This window comes from Phyllostomus hastatus, unplaced genomic scaffold, assembly GCF_019186645.2.
Source record: "Phyllostomus hastatus isolate PE091 unplaced genomic scaffold, TTU_PhHast_1.1 phas_scaffold_1066, whole genome shotgun sequence".
Classification (NCBI taxonomy): domain Eukaryota; kingdom Metazoa; phylum Chordata; class Mammalia; order Chiroptera; family Phyllostomidae; genus Phyllostomus; species Phyllostomus hastatus.
In genome coordinates, this window is record NW_025334004.1 from 25,661,488 (window position 1) to 25,675,812 (window position 14,325).

The following is a 14,325-nucleotide window of genomic DNA, read 5'->3' on the forward strand; positions in this document are numbered from 1 at the left end:
GGGAGCACCTTCGTCACAATTGCACGATGTTCCTTCAATCAAGATTTTAGCAAATTAGCGGTTCCACAGGCACAGCACGGGAAGCTCTCAGAGTGATGGGAACAGTGCCCTGTGTCTTTTTCTAGATGGTTCTACATTGACAAAGGGTTCTGGTTAGCAGGGTGATAATGGACATTTGCAAGGAGACCCTATACGCATAGTTGACTTTAAGAAAATATCCCCAAACAGCACACCTGTACTGAGTGCACTGGATTTGGGGCTCTCCCAGGAGTTACTAGAAATATCTGTGTTCATTGCACAGTGAAACTTCAGAGTGGGAGCCCCCCTGCCCCACCCTGTCGCCCACATCAGTGTGTGGGCCGGAATGTCCGTGCTGCTGACCTCAAGCAAGTTCCCTCATCAGTGAGCTGGAGCTCCCTTTCCTTGTTAATGAATCAGGAGAGTTAAACCAAGTTATCTCTAAGGCTCCCTCTGGTTCCAAACCTTATGACTCTGGGAAGCTAGTTGTTTAAATAATAGGAATAATAAATGCACCCTCTTCACTACCCCTTTGATCTGTTATTTTTTTCTTACAAAAGCAGTGGGAGAAGTTCTGGGTATCCAGACGGATGGTTCTGGCTGTGGGCACGTGGGGTCTAACTGTGCTTGAAAATGGTAGGGAGCCCTGGAGACCCGGACCTGAAGCACATGGACCCTCTTGCTCCCTTTCAGGGTCCATCTGCTTTGCGAACATGGGGATCGCCATGCTGGAGCCGGCCCTGCCCATCTGGATGATGGAGACCATGTGTTCCTCAAAGTGGCAGCTGGGTAAGGACTGGGGCGGGCTCTTCCAATCCCAGAATTTGGGTCCCCAGGGTGGGCCTCACCGTCGTAGCCCGGCTGAACAGCGGGTACCAGGATGATGGTAAAGTGACTGTTTCGGTTTGACACCTAATGGGGTCAGTGCTCAGGATCGCAGTGAGCTTCAGGGTCCTCTTTTGGCTCTAGTTTCTGTATCTTCTGTGCCATCCTCGATGGATGCGGAATTCGCATGGAGGCATCAGACCCGGGCAGGAATCAGAGAGGGAGCACCCACGCAGCCTCTCCCCACGTATCCGAACCGCACCAGTTACATTAAATGCACACGGGCGTGTGACACGTGTCTGCGCTGCTGTTCTCCGTGTGGCCAGGCGGTTGTCCCAGTGCTCCTCCCATTCCCATGTCTGACTGCTGCCACCTCTGTCGGGCTCAGAATGACGTGTGTTCCTCTGTCCATTTCCAGGTCATCCTGTCCATATCATTTGTCTGTTAAGACTCCTGTGTCCATGCTCTCCTATGTACTGACTGTGCCTTTAGAATACTTACTGTCAGGAGGGCTCATCCCTGCACACACGCCCTTTCCTTTGGATGTTGATTATCCTTCCTAGAGATTGATTATTTTTCACAGTTCTTTCTTTTTTTTAACCAAGTTTTTACAGGATCTTTTTTTTTTTAAGAATTTTATTTATTTATTTTCAGAGAGGGATGGGAGGGAGAAAGAGAGAGAGAGAGAGAAACATCAATGTGTGGTTGCTGGGGGTACCCTGACTGGGAATCGAACCGGCGACACTTTAGTTCGCAGCCTGTGCTCAATCCACTGAGCTATGCCAGCCAGGGCCCACAGTTCTTTCAATGCAAATACCAGCATCTTCAGATGGAGACTCTCCGTTCTGAATCAAGGGGACATCTTTAGTGCCCCCAGCCCCCTCTGGCAGCCGTATCCCCCCTCCAATATCGGCCCTCTGCAGGGGCGCCCTGCCAGACGCTGCCTCCAGGGTCACACTTGTCCCTCTTCTTTCTGCCTCAAGATGGCTGGCCCGACCTGAGCACCCTCCTTTTGGCTTGTGCGTGGAATTGCTGTGTCCTTTCATCAGAGAGTCAGTAAAAAGCTCTGAGAGCCTGGAGGAGGGGGCACTGCTAGTGGACGTGAGGTTTCTTTTCGCCGTGAGAACAAGGTTCTGGAATTCGATCGTGGTGATGGTGGCACAACCCTGTGCATGCCCTCAACGTCAATGAGCTGTCCACTTTAAGAAGGTGGATTTTATGGTGTGGGGATTAGGTCACAAAACACACACACAAAAACAAGCCCCCGACTACAGCAGTCATTCAGCGAAGGAGGCAAGATTCCTGGAGCGAAGCGAAGGCTGGTTCTTAGACAGAAAACTTGGCTCTGAACTTCCTGGCTGTGGAGGCAGAGGACACCTGGAAGCCGAGAGAGAGAGAGAGAGAGAGAGAGCGTGTCACTTCGCAGGAGGACTCGTTCTAACCCCGAGTTAGCAGATAGCGATGCGATACTCTTCCTGTCTCATTCCCGGCCCCATGGAAGGTGTTTCTCCAGGTTTCCGCTCTCTCTCTGGTCTCTGTGGTGGTTTGGGCCCCCGGGCGTTTCCAGCAGGTGCCCTGTGCTTGGTGGCCCAAGGTGGGAGGGAGGGTCCTGCGCTGGCTTTGCCGTGCTCTTGGGCTGAGATGCTCTGCTGACCTTCCGATGGCTTCACTTAATGGACTCATCACCCTAATTGAATGCATCAGGCCCTGTGTGGGGCACTTAAGCTGCTTTGTCCTCTTCCTCTCCAGACACAGCCTGAAGCTTTCTTTATAAAATCTTTAAAGTCAGTCTGAGCCCCCTGGGTCATCTGGACTGGGTGGCAGGCTGCAGGCCACCTCAGTTTCCTCTGGTGGGGCTTGTCACCCCAGCCAGACCGTCCCCTTTCCACCCCGTTCTTGCCTCTTGGGTCTCTTCAAGAGAGTCACTTTTCTCTACCTGTCCTGTGTCCTCTGCATGGGGAAGCCTGTCACCTCATGCACTGTCTGTAGCTTGTGGCTCACCCCTGCTGGCACCTCTCAGGCCCCTCTGAGCCTTCGTGAGGAGGGCACCCTGGGTGACACGACGCAAGGACCGTCCCCCTGAGTCGAGGACCCAGGGCCAAGCGGCACAGCCCTGCCTCCGAGGCCCCTGAGGCTTGGCCCCTCCCCAGTCAGGGTCCTGTGTGAGCCCGAGGGAAGCCTGTCTGCCCAGTGGCTCCCCTACGCCTGGGAGTCAGAGGAGAACAGTCTCACGAGCTGCATGCATGACTCGAGACGGCTCTCGCCGAATGCTCCTAGAACCTCCCATCTTGAAGCCAGACTGGGCTGGGAGGCTCGGCCTTCTGGAGGTTTGATGGCTTTCATTGCTTGTGGAGGCGCAGTGACAGGCCAGAGCACCCTGGGAGGGGCACCCACACCGCCTGTCTGTGTGCCGAGAGCCGTCTGGACGAGGAAGGCCTCAGTCCTGCGCGTGCTGAGGGCGGTGAGCACCTGCCGACCATCTAGCACCGACCACGCGTGTCTGATTGATGCGCTCAGATGGCTGATAACAAAGCAGCTGTCGCCGTTTGTGGGCAAGGCTCAGAACCACACCTGGTGTATCTGATTTCAAGGAAACAAAAACACTAGGATTTTGAACACACAGAGTTCGCAAGGCCGGCCATCTTTCAGAAAGAGAGGGCCCTGTTGTCCTAATAACAAATAGGGCCCAGAGAGAGCCGACGTGGGTGAGTCCCCTGGCAGCCAGGGCTTAGGGCTGCCTTGAGCAGACCTCTGTCCACTGCAGAGGTCATGGGCAAGGCCGCCTCAGCCGTTGCGAGGTCCCTGTCCTGGGAGAGTGCTCCACCTTGGACATGAACATTTCCGTCACCTGTGACTCGGCCACAAAAATGACCACACAGACATTTTGTGTCTGACAGGGAAGGTGTTCTTAAAGCTAGGTGAAAAAAGCAGGATGTAGAACACTAGGTATAATCCCATCTTTTAGGAAAAAAACAAACAAAATCCTTTGTGCACACGTGTTATTTCCCTTATGAGAGAAAAGAACTGTGGTGATGATCCGAGTGACAGGGTTTGGGGTTTGTTTCCGCTTTCCTCTTTGTCCTTATCTTAACGTTCCCTAATTTTTCCACGCCTGTGGTCTGCCGTCCTACAAATAACGAAGGGGGAGAGGGCAGGCAGAGACGCCGCGCGGGCGTGCGGGCTGGCAGGTGCCCTGCTCGGGCGTCCGTGTGTGCGGGAAGCTGGCCACCGGGCGGAGACGGGGGGCGAGATGGAGCCGCTGATAGAGAGATGAATTTCACGTCTGGAGTGTCTCCGCAGCCTCGTGCGACGGATGAGCCCTGCGGGGCCGGCCTGGCTCGGGCAGCTGCCGGATATTAGCTGCCCGGGTGCCGGCCGCAGGGCTGCGTTTCATCTGCTCGGATCGCCGCTGCGGTGGCTGCAATTATTAGTTTTCCTAACACTTGACTGATGCCAGCCCTGATACGGTGTCCTTTTCATCAATCCACAGGCGTGGCTTTCTTGCCGGCTAGTGTCTCTTATCTCATCGGAACCAATGTTTTTGGGATCCTCGCGCACAAAATGGGGAGGTAAGATGAAAAGAACGCTCACTCTCTTACAATACTGTCAGTCTTTGCCAAAGACATTACTCTGTGTTTCTGCTTCGGCTGTCACGAGTCATTGTTCTGATTCCCATTGAAAATTTGGACCGGGGGAAGAAAAGGGACAGTCACTTCTTGATGGTGCTGTTTTGTTTCTCGGCAGGTGGCTTTGTGCCCTCCTGGGAATGGTGATCGTCGGAGTCAGCATTTTATGTGTGAGTATAGGGCAGCCCTGGACCAGTGCAGACCGTCAGGAAATTACACTTCTGCTCTGGGCGCGAAGCACCGAGAAGTATCTTTCAGCAGTTTGAAGCTTGTCGATGCTGAGTTTTAGCACATCTTTCATTTTTCTTCTCGTTTTTTTTTTATCCTCTTAAACATTTCGAGCAAGGGTGTCCAAGAGCTACATTTTCATTTCATGTCAGTGGGAAGCTATTTACAAGGTTCTCGGAGGTGGTTGTACTGCACCCATCCCAAACATTGATCTCAAATGTTACAAAGTTTAAACACTGTGGGGTGACGATCCCGGACACAACAGCAAGATGTTTTGCTACAATAAAACATCTTCTACCGATGGCCACAATCTACCCCGAAAGCGGTCTTCGGGCCCGTGTCAGAAATGGAGGCCGATCTTTCACACGCGGGAGCTGAGCAGTTTCTCGTGGTGCCTGCCCACGCAGACCCTGTTCCAGCTTCAGCTGGGAGGCTTTGGAGGGTCGGCTCTCCCCAGGCCCGTTCTCCTTCCTGTTTCTTTCCGAAGGGAACATGCACACCTGGGTGGAGAGGACACGTTTCTCAGACGTCCCCAGATGTTTTAGAGTTGGGTATCCTGTTATTTACTGTAACGTTTACTTCCTCTTACAGATTCCTTTTGCAAAAAGCATTTACGGACTCATAGCTCCCAACTTCGGAGTTGGTTTTGCAATTGGTAAGCCCCGGGAGCCTCGTGCCTCCCATTTAAAGCTGCTTTGCCGTTACTAAAAAGATTTCCTCTTACTCGGGCAGACCATAATTACTCCACCTAGAATGCTGGAAGCGTGAGAGGAGGCTGTGGGCCACCAGGCTCCGGTACAGCCTGTAGACTGTCCACGGAAAGACGCCTTGCTTCCGAGTACTAGTCATCTGTTTTCTGAAAACCAGCATTTGGAAAAGCCTGATATTTGTAGACGCAAGCAGATGCTCCACTGCTGTGCGTGGGCAAACAAGAGTCCCCACTCAGAGCGCGTTGTCTGGGCTCAGGTCTGCGAACTGAAGACCTCCGCAGAGGAGGCAGAGGGACCAGGACTTTGCATGTAGTTTTTACAGAGTTCGGCACAGAAAAGGCGGGCCGACGTAGCAATGACCAGCTGTGCTGCAGGAATGTTCACGGGCAGAGGAGATAGGTCTCTGTAACTTGAGGAACAAGAATATGTTAGGAAAAAGTCTGTTAGTATTTTGGATAAATAGTGCATGCCGGGGTCCCGCCTCGGCGGGGCCTCAGGGTCCCCGAGGGATGCGCACGGCTCAGGCGAAGCGAATGAAGCGAGACACCAAGTGGGGTGCCCGAGGACAGCCCAGCTCTCTGGGCCTGACTGACTCCCCGAGAAAAATCAGTCTTTATTTTTATAGGGGAGGTTATACAACATTCAATGCATAGTGTGATTATTAAAACAGAAACGGTTACCATAGAAATAATTTCAAAAAACACAGAAGGGTTTACAGATCAATCATGTTAAAGAAATAACCGAAAAGTACAGGAGGTTCCACAGATCAACCATATTAAACAAAGGTTATTTCGCCCAAGAGGGTCATTAATCAGATAGCCAACGAAGCTATACGGGCACAAACTTTCAGGTGCCAATTAGTAACTAGGTGTCTATTAAGATTCTAGGGATTGGTCTAAATTGAAAAGGTGCAAGGGGTGATTTATAGATTATATAGAAATTAGCTACTGTCCATTGGGGTTAGGTTTGTCTCGGTTAGGTAACTGTTTTTTTTGCCTAGGTGTTTTGATTTCTACATCTTGGGGGGGCCATGTTTTATATTCATTTCCATGTATTGAGATTATTATTTCCAACTAGAATTCCTTGCTTCTTTACACTCCTGTCCAGGGTGTGGGAGGGGTAGTGGTTCTAATAAATCTTAAGCTTTTGAGTGGTGACTCTCTAAGAAACATTCCTAGCAACAGCTTCCTTTGGCGTTCTGGCAGTGGGTCTGCCCATAGTTTAATTTTGTCCTCAACTTCCCAGGTGGGGGAAGCAGGCAGCATTAGGGTTGCTAGGGGTCTCTATTCTGTGGTCAGTATGTCATTTCGTGCAGAATCAGAGGCATCGTGCAGATTTTTTGTTATAACACACAGGTATCCCAAAACCCCACCCCCTATTGCTAGCAGGGACAGGCCTGCAGGAGGAGATAGACAGGAGGTCCGGCCACAGTCACCTCTGCTGTGCAGGTGCGTCTCATCCCACCTGTGTCAAGGGTCGGCTGTTGGTCGGGTCCTGACAAGTGCACGTTTGTTTCTCATTTAGAACACACAGGTGGGTTATGACACAAGTAAACGCTGAGTCTGTTGCAGGCAAGGGCAGGAATTTAGCCTTGGGTCCAGCAGAAAGAAAGAGTGGAGCCTTTGCTGAGCCCCTGGGCCAGGTTAGGTCCCCCCCGCATATCTGTGTCCTCTCACGCACCTCCGAGGCATCAGTCACGACTGCAATTCACTTTCAACCCTTTGCTTAACGCCCGCCTTGCCTCTTCTCCCCTGTGTCCCCACATCTTGCACGTACCGAGTGATCAGCGAATACTAGATGAACGAAAGACATTTCCCTCTTGTTCCTGCCCCGAGGACTGGGTCGGGGGAGAGAAGTCACATCTGAGTGCCTTACGGGGTGTGTTCACAGACGTGGTCTCGTGGTAGCCCGTCCTTTCCGTCCCCATCCGACAGGTGGGAAGCCGATGTTCTGAGAGATAAGGCGTGACTGGGCTCGGGAAGCCAGGGATTTTGGCCCAGAATTCTGAACACACACGCTCTTCCTTCATGCTTCCTGTCCCCAACTATTGTCTAGAGACCAGCATCCATAATCTCGGTTTGGGAGGTGGTGGCTCTGTGTTCCTCCAGTAATGAGCAAACCTTTTTGGGTTTTAGTTTCATGAATAGGGTGGGTTGGTCCTTCAGACTCCCTCCTGTTCTGGTTCCTTGTGATCCTCCCAACTGTGTGAGGCCAAGGTGTGGATGGGGAGGAGACTGTGTGAGGCCTATAGGTGTGTCCGTTTTTGAGGGCAAGGGACAGGTGTACCAGAGATTAGCGAATCAGGACAGCGGCAACAGGAAGCAGGAGAGGGTCGGCATGGCCAGTAACCAGCAACCCGCTGGGTCAGGAGAAGGCGGTGGGTCAGCAGAGGACTGAGTGACCACCAGAGGGCAGACCTTCCAGACAGGGAGGCCCAGGCGCGGAGAGACAGAGCAGGCAAATGGTGGCCCGGGTTCCAGTCCCGGTCTCAGCTGCCTACAGTCGGCCTTCAGTGAAAGGTGTGCTGCTCTAGGGCAGGGGCCCCCAACCCCCGGACCCGTGTGGGCCACACAGCAGGAGGTGAGTGGCGGGTGAGCAAGCAAAGCTTCGCTCTCATGACCGCCTGAGTCCTGCCTCCTGTCTTCCCCCCACCACCCCCCAACCCATCCTTGGATAAATTGTTTTCCACAAAACTGGTCCCTGGTGCCAAAAAGGTTGGGGACCCCACTACTCTAGGGAGTCTGCCTCAAGAGTCGCAGGTGGCGAAGACAGAGAGGCACCTGGGCTGTGAGGTTAGGACACGGTCCTGACATCCATCCCATCTTCAGTTGATGACAGCTTTCTACACACCGTGTTCCCTGACCCCACAGGCATGGTGGACTCATCAATGATGCCCATCATGGGCTACCTGGTCGACCTGCGGCACGTGTCGGTCTACGGGAGTGTGTATGCCATAGCGGATGTGGCCTTCTGTATGGGATACGCTATCGGTGAGGATGTTGGCTTTACAAACCCACCTTTTCTGTGAATGCACGGCAGAGAATGCCTACGGAGAATGATTTAAACCTTTGTGTCTTCCTATGTGCGAGACATTTGCCGAGAGCTTTATCTAATTCTCCGTTTCCTGCAAGGTCCTTCCGCTGGTGGGGCTATCGCCAAGGCAATTGGATTTCCGTGGCTTATGACAATTATTGGAATAATTGATATTCTTTTCGCTCCTCTCTGCTATTTCCTTCGAAGTCCACCTGCCAAGGAAGAAAAAATGGTAAGAACACTTTAGGGCGTATTGAAGTGTTTCTTGATCATTTTAGCGTGGTCTTTTGGATAGTTTCACTGTGGCTTAATTCTGAAATATATTTCTGCTCCTTTGGGGCAGAGCTCTCCAAACATAAATCATAAGGGTTTTCTTTTGGTTCATACCGCATAGGGCAGCTACTTGTTTTTTTATTATATCAACCACTATGTTTATAAATTTGAAGAATAAAATTATTTTGGGGCATAGATTAGCAGTCATTATTTTGTCAATGAAATATATACATGGGATAGCATAATTTTCTATGGCTCCTGAAAATCATGACTATAAGTATATATATGTGTGTGTGTGTGTATATGTGTATATATATATGTATATATGTGTGTGTGTGTGTGTATCTCCTCCTGTGCTTACTCTAAGGTTAGCCATTGTTTGGTGCTGTTTGCTTTTTTCCCGACCCTTACAGCTCTTGGTAATAGTGTCTCAGTCTTTGCCACACAGGACTCTGGAGGTGGTTTTAGTGTGGGTAACAGACCCTTGTGGGAGAATATTGTATATGCAGCTGTGGGCACACGTGAGCACACATAACCTTGACATGCATAATTTCGTGCAGAGTCATAGCTTGAGGCAGGACAGAACATAAAGTGTTCCTCTTTTGAGCACATGCAAGCTTATCGATCCTAAATCTGAGTTTTGAAATGCCTCAGCCATTTTAACCTTTCTGATAAGCACTCATAGCTGGAGGTGGTGGGAGTTGCTGATTTTTTTTAAAAACATCAAATGGTGATAGACACTCCTCCAGCGGAAAGGGGGCTTTAGATGAGGAGTGGCCGAGAGGAAGGCGGCGAGGGGAGGAGGCATTGCTGGCTCATCAGTGGGCGTGAAGCCCCCTGGTGGTGCTCTCCTGGGAGCGCCGCCCACGTTCTTGCTGACGGTTGCACCCACATGGGTCTTGATGCTGTGGTGGTTCTTCAACTGCCCTTCTGTGATTTCCCCCCAAAATAGTGGCTTCAAAGACGGGCACAGGCCCTGAAATGAGGTTACCTGCAGCTTGTTTGTCGGAGGCATTTTTGGCATTTGTGAATCTGTTCAGTATTTGGGAACTCTACCCAGCACTGTGCCCTTTACCACGTGGGATTTAACGAGATCGTTTTGAGTGACTCATGACCCATTTGACTCAGAGAAGAGACTGGAGACGTCCCGATGGAGGTCACCTTGTTCTCCCTGCCCCTTGCTTAGGTAGCTGCCTCTCCGTATTGCTGTAGTGTACGTCTCTTGGGGGCTAACCCGTTTTCCGGCCCGTTTGTCTGAGTTCCTTTCTGTCTTTGTTGGACCCCAGCATAGTACCTGGCCCAAATCAGGGTGAGGAAATCAGCTCAGTGCAACAGCTGGAACCTGGCATGCTGTTGCCACGACATCAATGTGACTGAGGCTGATCACCTACGAATGCCTCAGTCACACAGGAGACTGTTTAAGACCGTCGAGAGATAGTGCAGGGCTGGCACGGGCCCTGGGCCAGGACTGTCACGTGGGGAATGTGATGGCTATTTTATAGGGTTGCTGGGAGGATTAAATGAAAGGAAGAATCCCTACAGAGAATTTAGCCCATGTCTGACACACAGTAGATGCTCAAGAATTCTTGCTCTTGCCTAAATATCCAACTTTACTCTGTCAGCCCAGCTAATGAGTGGTCAGTCCCCTGTTTCATCCTCCCCTCCTTCCCCCTGTGAGGTGAGAGCTTCTTTTTGCTGTTTGGACCCCAGAACTGCTGAATGGGTTTCCCTAGCCAAGGCAGTGGGCGTTAGCCAGGGCCTGTTGTGTTATCTGTCATTTGGCAGCACGATGGCTTATCAGAGGGACCAGAGGAAATGGTGACCTCAGAGGACGAGGGAGGGTGGGGGTGGGGGGTAAGCCCGTCCAACCAGCTACGGTTCAGAGATCTGCAACAGAATGGCAGAGGCTGGCCCTGGCCGTGTTGCTTCTTCCACACTTAACCCAGTGCTTTTGTTCATTGAAAAAGAAAAGCGCTGAAGGAAGTCAGGGAGACAATCCGGAAAGGCAAAGAAACAATCATTACAGGCTCCAGAAAGCCGCTTTCACCGTGAAATGTCAGACTCCTTAATATGTGCCTAGCAAGATGAATCATTAAAAACTGGGGAAAAAGTGCATCTGGCTGCACTTTCATCGATGCCACCATCGAAGGCATCGCATCAGATGCCATCTGTGGGCATGCTAGCAACATCTGAGGGCAGCGGCCAGTAGCTGCTGCCTACTCACTGTGCAAACTGATAGCACCTAATGGTCAGCGGGGCTGAGGGCGAGACAGTGGGTGCTGCGCAGAGAAGTTATCGATTACTGCCCATTCGAGTGTCAGCATTCAGGACCAGCCGTTACCCAAGGCAGGGGGACATGAGCGCCGTAATAAGTACGAATCTTAGCAAATAATTCTGTCACCAGGCAGCATTCTGGTAGTGTTGTGTCTGGACTTAGGCTATTTTATATTGAACGGTCTAATGCCATTTTCTTTTTCATTTTCTTTTTTTTTAAAGATTTTATTTATTTTTAGAGAGGGAAGGGAGGGAGAAAGAGAGAGAAACATCAATGTGTGGTTGTTGGGGGCCATGGCCTACAACCCAGGTATGTGGCCTGACTGGGAATCGAACCTGAGACACTTTGGTTCACAGCCTGCGCTCAATCCACTGAGCTACGCCAGCCAGGGCCTAATGCCATTTTCATAAACCCCCAAGTCATACACTCAGGAGCTGTTTTGCAAGCATGTGAGTTTTTCCATTTGGTTCACTGGATGTATGTTTTTGGTTTTTGAACAAATAATCAGGGTCGAGGTAGCAATACAGGTGGAGAGAAGTAACCTGTTACAGAAGCCCCTCAGCAAGTATAAGAAATATCCACACAGGCATTTGAGGAAAACTGTTCTAGTTATTCTGAGACAGTTAACGTGCTGCTGCAACTCGCAGAAGACCTAGCTGAGAACAGCTGTGTTCTGGCCTGGATGTGTTTTTCAGGTTGAAGAATTAGTTTTCAAGAGAGGGCACATGTCTTACATCTTACTCGTGAAGTTTCTCATTGTTGCCCAGACGGGAAAGCAGGTGGTTTGAGGATTGTAGCTTTATTTTCTGGAGGCTCTGAGCTCCTTCCCGCTGTTTTCTGGGTGCCGCCGTGGGTCGGGCAGGGACGGGGCCACCAGAAGCCAAGCAGACTGCACATGGTAGTCTGTCGAAAGAAATGTGTCCCTTTGTAGGACACGTACACAGTGGATGCAAAACCATCACTATTTTGTTTGATGGGGTACATAAAGCTTTTGTAGCATGCAGGCCTGGTATTTTTCTAGGTCTTACATCCTGGAACTCTTGCATTTAATGCTTTTACCATTACTGTCCCGGCTTCCTATTTGCATTATCTTTACACGTCATTTGGTTCAACGTGTTTTCATCGCTTCAGAGATCTGAGCTCAAAGGGCGACCTCTTCCTTTTAGTTTCTCTTCCGTGGCGAGTCCAACACACCTTTCTCCCTACCGCAGGGTGCTGGGTGCTGGCTTAAATTACCAAGCTGCTCACGGCCACGCTGTAGCGACCCTCACGCACTTGACTTACCCACTCGACCCTGGTCATGCCTTGCTTTTCAAGGCACTTTTGGAATGCTACGTGCCACCTGGCTTATTCAATCAGGTATAACTTAAAGAAAAAAGCCCGTTTTACAATACCTCTTTCAAAAGAGGTTCAGAAGCCAGTAAGCTAGGTTTTAAGAGTGAAAGAACAATATTTCAAGGAAGAAAACTTCTCTACCTGGAATAAGGCTGTGTGGTTTGGTTGAACTAGTGAATTCGCCATTTAAATCTGCCTGGTGTCGGTTGGTCTGACTGAACTGGTTTCCTCGCTATATGGTTTGTGTCTGTATTATGTGTCCCGTGCTCAGATCCGGGGGTCGGTGAGAAGTGCACACAGATGTACCGTCAGGTCTCATGGAGGAGCGATGGCCGTCCTTTCCAAGGCCACCCTGCTACCTTGGGCCAAGGGTCGAGTCCCTGAGCCTGGCATTCAAGGACCTCCATTCTGGTTCCAATCAGGCTTTCCTATGACTGTCCCTCTGTGCCTGATTGTTAGATCTCTGTGGTGGCAAGACTGGCTTCTGGTGTCCCTATTTGCCTTCAGGTCCCATTTGGTACACAACCCGGTCTGTGCTCATCCCCACCTGCCTCACGGTGCCAGTTCTTTCCCTCGTTCCGGGTTCAGCTCCACCCTCGTCTGTCCCAGGCAGCCTCCTGAGCACTGGACCCTGAGCAGTGAGCGCCCTGCCTGTGAACCCCTCGGAGCCTGCCCAGCCCCGAGCAGCGAGGTAGCTAAGGTGCTGGTGTAGGACCTGCAGGGCCCTGACCCACAGGCCAGCAGGGGCCCCTGAAGCTGCTGCCAGCTGTGCGACTCTGCTGTTAGCTGTGCGACCCTGCCGCAGCCCAGACGGCCTCACGCAAGTAGGGCAGCGCTTCTCTCGGTACATCGACACCACTCTCATGGGAGAGTAGGGGCCTGAAGTTCACTCTTCCCCTGTGTGTCCCCCCAGAGTGGTTCCTGGCCACGTTTCTTTGAGGACCATTAGTGTAGGGAGCTGAGACCTTGAGCCCTTTGGAGGATAATTAAGCCCTTTGGCAACAAGGGGAGGATGGTCCTGGCACAAACCATGTTGATGGCCCCAGTTACTTATTTTTATAAACTGATCCTTTATTAAACATGTATCAGTTCGCTTGGGAAGGAGCAGGATAAGAACAACGGAGCTAAGTCTGCAGCTGAGGAGTGGAGCTGGCGGCCTCACGCGGAGGGCCCAGGAAGCCCTTACTTTACCCCGAAGCTGTCTCGGGAAACAAGAGGGGTGTGAAGCGCTGAGTGGGGCCAGAGCAGCGGACCCGACCCGACCCGACCCGACCCGAGGGACGGGAACTGGGAGGAGGAGCGGACCAGCCCCGAGCGAGCGAGGCTGCGGCAGGCCGGAGTGGGATATGTTTTAACCCACGTGACGGTGCCCAACAGATTTTCAAACCTCAGACAGGTGTGAGGAGAACAGCTCACGTGGAAGGAAGCTCCGGAAGACGTAACCTGACAGGAGAACTCACTTTAGTTGCACCCAGTGTCCCCCGCTGTCCCCCGCGCTCCTGATGGGACCACGGCACTCCGAGGTGGCGCTGGCCTAGGCTATCTGGCCTCACGTCCCCCCCACTCTAGCTGGACGCCCCCTGGACAAGTTCTTTAACCTCAGTGCCGAGGGGATGGGTTACCAGCCCCCACGTGGGGTGACTGTTGAGGGATTTCATGGAAAAGGCTTAGCACGGGCCTGGCCGATACGCATCAGCTGTGTGGTCAGCCCAGGCCGGGCCTGCGTACTTTCGGGAGGAGTGATGACTCAGGTGCTGATCATTTGAATATCAATTAACCATTTTTTTTTTTTGCTTAATGTTCAGTAACAAGGGAAAGGCACAAGATTTTTATGTTCACAAGAGGAATGTGTTTTGTTTTAAGTCATACATTTAAGCAAGAGGTGGGCAGCCAGGAATTGGGGAGAGGTGCTCTTAAGTGCCAGCTATGAAAAGGGCCACGTGACGTTTAGTCTAGGGAAACCTAAGGGGCTACAGCAGTGGTCTTAAACTATCGCGAGGGC

The 14,325-nt window shown here is 51.5% G+C and overlaps 1 protein-coding gene across 1 annotated transcript in view; it reads left to right on the forward strand.

Annotated features, from left to right (window-relative positions):
* The window catches only part of SLC18A2 (solute carrier family 18 member A2), a 33,887-nt gene that overhangs the window by 16,059 nt on the left and 3,503 nt on the right, over nt 1-14,325 (forward strand). Inside the window, exons 10-15 of the mRNA XM_045853745.1 lie at nt 712-807; nt 4,334-4,412; nt 4,588-4,639; nt 5,289-5,352; nt 8,278-8,397; nt 8,539-8,672. Of these exons, the coding sequence (XP_045709701.1) occupies nt 712-807; nt 4,334-4,412; nt 4,588-4,639; nt 5,289-5,352; nt 8,278-8,397; nt 8,539-8,672 (545 nt within the window). The remainder of the gene's footprint in view (nt 1-711; nt 808-4,333; nt 4,413-4,587; nt 4,640-5,288; nt 5,353-8,277; nt 8,398-8,538; nt 8,673-14,325) is intronic.